The 9,729-nt window shown below is 39.2% G+C and overlaps 1 protein-coding gene across 1 annotated transcript; it reads right to left on the bottom strand.

The window, feature by feature from the left end:
* Positions 1-202: 202 nt before the first annotated feature.
* On the bottom strand, positions 203-9,701 carry fbxl5 (F-box and leucine-rich repeat protein 5). Its single transcript, XM_006790229.2, has 12 exons — positions 9,641-9,701; positions 8,557-8,675; positions 7,663-7,878; positions 6,496-6,591; positions 6,076-6,271; positions 5,462-5,647; positions 5,244-5,369; positions 4,024-4,178; positions 3,834-3,916; positions 3,013-3,732; positions 1,623-1,771; positions 203-1,243 (listed from the first exon to the last, which is right to left on the bottom strand). The coding sequence occupies exons 2-12, from the start codon at positions 8,638-8,640 to the stop codon at positions 1,167-1,169; spliced, it is 2,088 nt and encodes a 695-aa protein (XP_006790292.2). The 5' UTR covers positions 8,641-8,675; positions 9,641-9,701; the 3' UTR covers positions 203-1,166.
* Positions 9,702-9,729: the final 28 nt, after the last annotated feature.

The following is a 9,729-nucleotide window of genomic DNA, read 5'->3' as shown; positions in this document are numbered from 1 at the left end:
TAAAAGAAAATTTTTAAGATACTATATTTCTACTATGGAGTCATAATTTCTTGAAAGTTGCAAAGATGCATGGAGGAGTTTCTGGCACTTTACTGACATTGGGTTGGCTGCAGCTCAGGTGGTGGATCAGGTCACTTACTACTTAGAAGGTTGGTGGTTCGATACTTTTTTGTTAACACAATAACAATAACCAACTGCACAGTTTCTAACTCCAAGATGTTTTTATTAATTTGTTGTGAATTTTCAACAGAAATCATGCAAGGCTTTTGAACAGGAAAATAAATTCTGCTGCAGTATCGTAAATGATGCAGTACTCTAGCTGGCCAAATACACTGAAGACTTTTCCCAATTGACTATTTTTAATCTCGCTTTTCTATTTCTCAACAAACTCTTCAGTCTTTCTCACAAGAAAACTGGTCCATTTCTTTGCCCACTGGAGTGCATAAAGAAAAGTGAAAGCAAGAAACTCTTTCTGGACATTTAGTATCACAAATGTAAAAAACAAAAAACAAAAAGGGGGCGGGGGTTAAGGACTACACTGCAACATCAAGAACCAGTTCCTATGTCTGTGCATACTGTCGCTGTGCCAGCATCAACAGTGAACTGAACATCAATGTACGGCAGCACAAGGCAGCGAAAAAGAGTCACATGTAGGGACCTAACCATCAACAATCTGAGTGCCATTTGGAGCAGTCAGCTTCACCCAAAACTCAGACCACTTCTTCGTTTCACCACACATCGTTATCAAATAAACGACGAAGCTAGATTCAATTTCACAACAAAATTAACCCTATGCTGATAATGAGTTACAAAGTAAGGGGAGAAGCAGACTGGTGTAAATCTGTATCGTTTTAGTGACAAAACAAACTTGGTTTAAACTACAGAAAAACACTGAGTTCTAGGTGTTCATTTTTTTCTAGGTTTTTACTTTTTTAAAACCAAAAAGAAAGAACCAGGATAGTTGCAGACAGTTCAAATCCATTGTTACCCTTGTATGTTTTCCTTTTAGACAGCATTATTTCCATGAAATATAGACCGAAAGATTTGGAGCAAAATTACAGTTTCATCAAGAAATATTTTTAAGTGACACAAAATACAGCAAATGGTATTCCCAGAATAAAGTGCAATTAAAAGGAGACATTTCAGAATAGCATTGTTTTGCTGAATCACTCTCCAGAGCGGCAGCAAGCTCTGAAACCACACTGCAGGTTCTGGCAGCCGCTGGCCGTGTCTGCATGGGGACCTGCAGAGAAACACCACACTACGGTTATCTACTGACCTGCAACCCACGCGACAAGTGAGAAACATCTGACACACACCCCCATATCCACAACATTTAAATATTTTCATTATTTCACCAAATAATTCAACTTTGTGTTACATAAAGTTCTGACAGTAAGGGCATCAATGTATTGTAATGCCTACTTACCTCCCCTCTCAGCAGCATCGGTTACTTACACTAGGACACATGCTATGCGAGTGGGGTTATTAATATTTGTAATAGTTGCCACACACTGTAACAGCACCGTGACATCTTATACAGTATAACATTAACACAGGCCTATGTCAAAACACATTACTAGGTGAAGAGCACGCAGCATTTTAGGTTTAACTTGTGTTACCGTTGATGTTGTCGCAATAATAGAAGTGCTCGTCATTGAGGGAAGGACAGGCCGACACCAGCTCCTGCAGCCCCACCTCAGTGATGAAGAGGCAGCCAGACAGGTTGAGATGCTCCAGCACGGGAAGCCCTCCACGCTGAGACAGAGCCCTGACACACAATGCAATGCAACCTCATTACAGCTACAACAACATGCAGACCAACAGTGGGAACATCTAGATTCTAGATGAATGCAGATAATCCAGTCTTACCCTAATAAGAGCTGCACTGTATAATCTGAATTAGCCGACAGAAATGTTACTTGATATGCATTTTGAAAAGCACCTATGTCTTTGTCTTAATTTAGTATAGTGATGAGATGGCAATACACTGAAATCTATGGCGGAATTCAAGAGCAAAAATAGCAGTAGAAGTATAACTTCCACGATTAAAAACCTAAAAACTCAGTCTGGAGCAAAGTCATAAATGTTTTTTATGACTAGTGATTTTATGTCCTCTTGACCCCTGATATTAAAGTTAATCTGTCTAATGCTTTAAAATGACTACATTTGAGCAGTTTACTTTTTATATGGCGCTGAATGTTTTTACCTTGTAAGTCTGTGAGAGTGTTTATCCCTGGACAATGACAAATAAGGAAATGACCACAAGGCATTTCTTTGGGGTACGCTGGCAGGCGCTTATATTTCAACAACCAAGGTTTGAAGGGGCACTGTGGCTGGTCTCCAATTTCATCAGTGCAATTTGACGAAATGTGGCATTTACAGTTGTTCACAGTAACTCATTCATTCCACTGTGTCATCTTAGTTTGCTACCAATCTTCAAAAAACCTACCTAAAAACAAGTCATTTTTATAGAGGGTCATAACTGCCAAACTAAATCTATATATATTATTAAATTAATAAAAATAAAACAAATTAGGGCATTAATTAACTCCTAAAATGTGACATAAGTCACTTCTGTATTTGACTTTGTATTGAAACTTATATTTAAACTAACTTATCTTTCATTAAAGTTGACCTTTTTTAATTTAATGTATCAGCTTTTCTTTGTATACAACAGCCTGTTTATTTACTGGAAACAAACAGGAATTTGTTTTTACACCTGTATTCAATCTTTACATTTCCTCATTTCTACCTAATTAAGGTGATAAGGGGCCCATTATTTAAAGTCACATGATGAGGTCAGAGTTCTGCCTATTGATTGATCTAATTTGCCGATGTGTGTACAGTCAGGGGATTACTGGATACCTGAGTCCTGGGGTATGAAGTCAGTGGTTGTGTATACATTTTCTAAGTTTTGCCGTTTCAATCCTCTGTACAGATACTAACACATAAAATATATATATAATGTGTTTTTAGTTTGTTTGAAAGAGATTGATGCATTAACTTTACCTCAGGCCCAAGTCAGTGACTTGATAACATCCAGAGAGGCTGAGAAACCTCAGTGAGCGTTTCATTTCTGATTGATCAGTCCTGTTTTCAGGCTGGAGACACTGCAGGCTCCCCATTGAGGAGCATTTAGTCCGAAATTCTGCTGTGCCATTTCTGGTCATGCCTGATTCAGACCCAGTAAAAGTCCTGAGGGCCATGTCGCTTGTGCAGCAGGTGGAGTGACCGCAGAGCACTTCTGCAGACAAGGCGTACTGCAAATATGAGGCATCTGAGCCAGTCCTGTGCCCACGCCTCTTGCTCCTCCTGCAACAGCACGAACTTCCCATAAGTTGTGTCTCAACGAAGCTTTCCGCGTCAGTAAGCGGCATCCCACCACGTCGACTCCACTCTGCTGCGTCCTCAATATCAGCAAGGTCCAAAGGATCCAGGACCCATACTTGCGTGGGTGTGCAGGCGGCACCCCAGCGGCCAGTCCCCTGCTTGAAAATTATGGCCTGCTTTCGTCCCACTGGATGTAGGTTTCTCTCATCAACGAGCGTGATGGGACCTGGGGAACTCTTAAGAAGCTTGGCTCGCTTGTCTGAGCGTTTGTCAATGCAGGTGGAAGACATGAGGTCACCCAGCCCAAAAGACAGTTTCTTCAAGGTGTGATCAGTGATTTTCTCACACCCCGACAAATCCAGGTGCTCCAGAGAGTGACAAGCTCCGAGAGATGACCAGCTAAAATGGAAAGGACAGACTCAACATAAGTTTTCTGAGTTTTATGTACATCCACTTTGTCATAAACAGTTAGCATTTCAGTATTCATTTTTAATACTAACCTGTCAAATGCAAAGTCTGTAACGTCAGTCTGCGTCAGGTCTAGATGAGTAATATTGGGGCAGAAACTGAGGATTTGACGTACCTGGAAAGCAAAAACATTTATCTTACAACACAGCTCAACCAACGAGCTTTCTGAGCTTTGACATTGTGCTAGTACAACAGCAAAATAAAGGTTTGTGCTCTGCCTACCATTTTACTTGAGACTGTAGAGCTATATGCCAGAACAATGGACTTGACAGAAGGACCGACAGCTGGAAGAAGATTCTGGATAATCCCATTCAGGAGCCTCTTCTCCCGCTTAGCAGTGCTGATTGCAAGGGAGCCCTCAATTTGACCTGACACATCTGATGAACCATTGAACAACATGGGTGACACATTACAGAGCTTAAACTGGAGGTGGTATGACACATCTTTAGGCAACACTAGATGTGTATCATACCATGAAGCAGAGTCTGGGATCAAAAGCAGCAAAATACTTGAAAAGTAAATAGAGATGACTGGCTTCACCACATGTGAACGAATGTGTGACGCCCTGTTTAAAACTCTTAAACAAACACCTTTACATTTTTAATCTAGTTTTATTACCCAATATCAACAGGGCAACCAGTGAGGAACTATAAAAGTAGAGGTCAAAAATAGACACTAAATGTCTTTAGGTATCATATTTAATGAAGACTTGCCTTTTACACAAGCTGCATATAACCATAAACCTGTTTTACAGCCCTGTTCACACTGAACGTGTCACGTAGAACCAGTGCGCTAAAACTGCTCGACCTGAGTGATTAACTTCTGTAAAACGACACACTGTTCATGTATTTACTGGAAGCTTTGCTGCCGCCATGTCCACGTAGGGCATTGATTTCCTCGCAAACAAACACAGTTTGCAGTAGTGGAAACAATCAAATTTTTAGCACTGGCTGCTGAATAGCAGACCAGCTATAGCTTTGGAGCATTCAGAGTAGATTTGAGCCGTTTTCCTCATTTTCAATTTGTTCTTTTCCATACACTTTTTTTCCCAACATCAGTAGTCAGTTTTGGCTGGCTAATTTTATGCTGTTATTGAAAGCCAGTGAATTGTCAACGCTTTGAAAGAGAATGACAAGACACCCACAAATTACAGTAGTTTATTTACCAGCCATTTTACTTAAACGGTGTGTTCAATGGGAACAGGGCTTAACATTACCGAGCATTTATAAAAGTGGGGGTTTTCTTTGTCACACATATCTTGCTAAATGTGGGCTGAATGGATAGGAATGACTGGGTAGGAAGCTATAATACAACAGTACATCCCAAATGATGCCTTTCTGGCAGCTTGTGTCTGAAACATTACATTAGTAATAGTTGCTTGTGCTTTAAATACCACTTAAATCGCTATGAGACACAAGCCCTTTACCAAGACAAAACCTCACCAGACTCATCGACATCAGCGTCCTCATCCCATTCCTGATAGGCACGACCCTCGTTCTGCCGACTCTTCACCCACTCCTCATCTGGCTCCTGGTCGAGCTCCCCAGGGGGGCCATTATAATAATCACCTACATAACGGAGACAAAAATATTAATTAGTTGTGCACCGCTACACACTTGAGTGGATTAATTCTTCACCCGTACATAAAACTCGATTGTACCTCTGGCCCAGTGCACAGGATAAAGGTGCCTCCACAAAGAGCCGGTCTTAGCTAGCTCTGACCAGGAGCTGCACACTTGGCTGCAGCGACACAGATCTTCAGGGCCTAAATAATGGAACAGCCTCAGCATAATTTCCGTGGGGAGCTGGGAGATGTGGGTGGAGGAATTCCTGTTTTTTTCCAGTTCTGAGGAAGAGCATGGAATAGCTTTGCTCGTAAGTGTTCTCAAATACCAAAATGATGAAGTGTACCTTTTACAAATGTCAACCACTTTCTAAGACAGAGTGTTCTTTCAGGAAGCTGGTGACTTTAACAGTTAAAACATTGTCCTGGTAGTACAGAGGTCCGTTATCAAGTATACATTTTTAACATTTTGCAGCAAGATAGACGCAGGTATAAACAAGTTAGTCATGCCTAAACTGATCAAATCATAAGAAATGCCTTAATGGACAGTCAAAATATCTGCTGGACATGAGTTACTACATTGCATTAGATCTAAAAGACAACTGATTGATATGCTTATCTAAACATGTCGTATATTGAACAGTGGGGTTACTTGACCAGTTATAATGTGCTTAAGTACAAAGCACCAGCTTAAATATATACTCACTCACCATAATCTGTCTTCTCATGATCAGCATATTTGAAGGCTTTCTGGAGCTCCTCCGCCTGGCTCCACAAAGTGAAGCCTTTTAGCACCTCCGCGGCACTGTCCAATTGCTGTTGGTTGCAGTGCTGCGCTATCACTTGTTTCTTGATGTCCTTGAGCTCCTCATAGCTGAAGTACTGCATAAGCATAGGCTGAAACACCTGCAACGAATCTCCTCGGTTTACAAACAGCTTGCAACAGTTTAATTTACCTGGACACGAACAGACACGTTTTTATGATAACTTTCAGTGTATCTTTTTACCTTTTGTTGTTCAACATAAATTAGTCTTAATTGATGTCCCACACAATGGGTAATTAAAATATTATAACAAAAAATATAAAAAAAAAAAAAAAAGAAAGGAAAAGAAATTTGAGCATCTTGTACCTCCTCTTCCTCCTTCATGTGGGGCAGAAAGTCCTGTGTAAAAGCTTCTAGTCTCTCCTTCAGCTGCTGGGCATAGTTAAGCTGCTCATATTCACTCTAAAAACACACAACAATGATTAATTCATGGTCTGTGTCCAAATCACCCTTACTCAATCACTACTCCCTACATTGAGAAGTACATTTTGATTTTGCATCATCATTAATGGCTGTGTTGTGCAATAACTGTTGTACATTAAAGTATTATTTTCTATTCAAAAATATTTTAATGTCATTACTACAGGAGTTGATTTACTCAGGGTCATTTCTCAGGGTAAATATCATGAACTGTTTTTTAACACAAATGACAGGAATTCAATATAATTTAAATATTTAGGACAGTATTGTTTTTCCCAGGAGACAGTTTTCCTTGGGACAGAAAGCAGGATTACTCCTGAAAGCAAAAATAGAAAATGCTTTCTGATTTGCAAACTGGCAGCGGAAGTTCGGGTTTACACAATTGCATAATTCTAAAAAGGCCTTTATTTTTGCCTCTTATTTCTTGGGGTGGAGGTTTGCCCATGGCTTGACAGAACAATAACTCTTGTCTCTCGATAAGCAGATCACAAAAATAACCCTCCCTCTGCTCCGAGTAGTTCAACTTAGTAACTTCATGCTTAATAACTTCATTCATCCTTTTTCTTCTTTTAAATGTGAAACTGTAACACTTGAGAACTGTGACAAAAGTGGATATAACAAATGAGTATTATTCCACACTTAAAGGAAGTGTAGTATGATTAACGTGCAGATTTCTCATGGCACAATGGGCCTTTAGGGACTGACTGCCAAAGTGTGTAAGTTAGCTAAAACTAATTCTCATTTATTATAACGCTGGTAATTTTGCTTTGCATGTGAGTAAAACCGCTTTGAAGAGGTGCCGGAAATTACATGTGTACATGAAAAATGACAACCCTTGATGTCTTTGTATGTACTATAATCTTTGCGTTGCTGACATGATACTTATTCTAATGACTGAGTGGTACCCAACAATTGCGCACTGTACTACATGTTTTTACCCTTACCAAAAGCCAATGTTTTTCTGGTTAGCTATTTTTAAAGTTGCATCAAGTGAAATATAGGGTCATAGCACGTCAATAAAATGTGTATTTTAAAATGCCAGTCGATCGTTACCTTAATACTATGAAGCCCTTTCTCAAAGAGGGACAACATCTCTGAAAGTTTGTTGTCAGAGTGGACATTGTACACTGTGCAGCAGCGCTGCTGCAGCAGCCCGATAATGTACTCGTTCTCAATTTGCTCATGCATCTTGAACTCCTTAAATGTGGCGCACAGGGACTGGAGAAATGAGCGGAAATCATTGTTGTTGGAGAAGTTGGTGTTGGACAGCTGTGGAAGAAGAATTATCAAATAAGATCTTTGCGTTATTTCTTACAAAATAAATCATCACATAAGATCCATGTGATCTATTTTAGCGTTTCAGTTAGTAGGATTAAACACAGTAACTGATACGTATATGTAAACATAGTGGCTGTATGCCAGAGTGTCAAATCATCAGTGTTGTAACCGAGCTGGGGTTAGTGAAGCACACCCTTCGTGCATTAGTTGTTGCAGCTAAATGAGCTTACCTGGCTTGTCTTGTTAAGACACTTCTTATTAATATATGCACCACCCTTTGTGAGAACATTAGAAACTCCAATGTGGCCCTTAAAGCACGTTATATAAGCTCTCTTGCAAGTTAGTTAGGCTAGTAAACAGAAAAAGCTTTTAGCTGCGGAGAGGAGTGGCTATAAAAACTTTATTAGGTTCAGTCGGATAGGGTTCCACACTGCTGGAAACGTGAATACTATCACGTAACGCTGACCACAGATCAACCAAAGGGTCTCAGTGTAGTCGTCAGACAGTCATTCGACAGTTCATCTCCTTCGACTGACTCAATTCTTGCTGCTATTAAGCTAGCTAGCTAGGTAGCATGCTAGCAGGCGTTCGCTTCACCTTCAGACACCAACCTCCAAAAAAATGTTCGTAAATCTGCAAAATTAAGGAACGACAGTTAGTTGTACACACCTTTTCGCAGTACCGGCCCACCAGCTGCTTCATTCGCCAGTGTGGGCCAGTAAAAACATCCACCTCGTCCGGAAAAGGAGCCATCTTCACTGGACCTCACTGCGTCATCTGCTCACAGCCTTCGATACAATCAAACAAGGAGGCGTGAGCGAGCCTCCCGCGTCACCGCGGCTTGTAAAGCTAGTAAATGTGTTTAGGAATTTAGTCTAAATAAAAAAAAAATAAAATAAAATAAAACAGAATTTTACACTAAGATATGTATTTTTTGTTGCTAAATCGTTTGCGATATTACATTTTTTTGAAAGACGAATACTTTTGTGAATTTCATTTTGCTGCTTATAAACAGCCAAATTCCTAAATATATAAATACAGTATGCCATACCTATTTAAATATACAGTATACTATTGTATACTACTAGTATACAATATACTTTATATATGACTTTCAGGTTTTTGTCAGGTTTTTATGTGGCAGAGTCCGCATAAAGTACGGAAGACCTAAACCTAAAATAAGACTGAAATAAATTAATCACTAAATAAAGAATGTTACTAAATGCTGTGAAAATAAGATTAAATTGGGGAAATTATTTCATTAAATGTCTGACCCACCATCCAAAGAGAAAGACTACTGCAATTGCTGCTGGAGCACTAAACTAGTGTTTACCAAACAATTAAATTAAGTTCACACTGCAATAACTTATCCACCATGGTGGGTGTTTATGTTTTTCATTACCAAACTGTAATAATTGATTTAAGATATATTTGAAGTCAATACCAATGGAATCAATAAACCTTGAAGCCTATCCATACTGAACACTTCTAACAGTAAAAAAATGGAGAATTTTATAAATATTTTATAAATAAATAAATAGACAATTAGATAATAAATACAGAAGCAGCTTTTATATAATAAATATGATTTATATTAATTTATAATTTGAATCAATGCTGTGGTCTTTCAGTTTGACAGTTACGGTACTCCACACAGGTATTACGAGGATAGTGTGTCACTAAATTTAGCGAAGCTCTGTGGTTTAGATACATAATACGAAAATACTAGATGAAGTAACTAGAAAATAAATACATTTTAACTAAATTAATCGCCAAACGTTACACGTTCTCCATGCTTCTCAGTTGGTTTGCGGTTGCTATGGAAAATGTCCACAGCAACGG

The sequence above is a fragment of the Neolamprologus brichardi genome, chromosome 23 (assembly GCF_056152115.1).
Source record: "Neolamprologus brichardi isolate AB-2024 chromosome 23, ASM5615211v1, whole genome shotgun sequence".
NCBI classification, from domain to species: domain Eukaryota; kingdom Metazoa; phylum Chordata; class Actinopteri; order Cichliformes; family Cichlidae; genus Neolamprologus; species Neolamprologus brichardi.
This window is presented reverse-complemented; position numbering and strand designations above follow the sequence as displayed.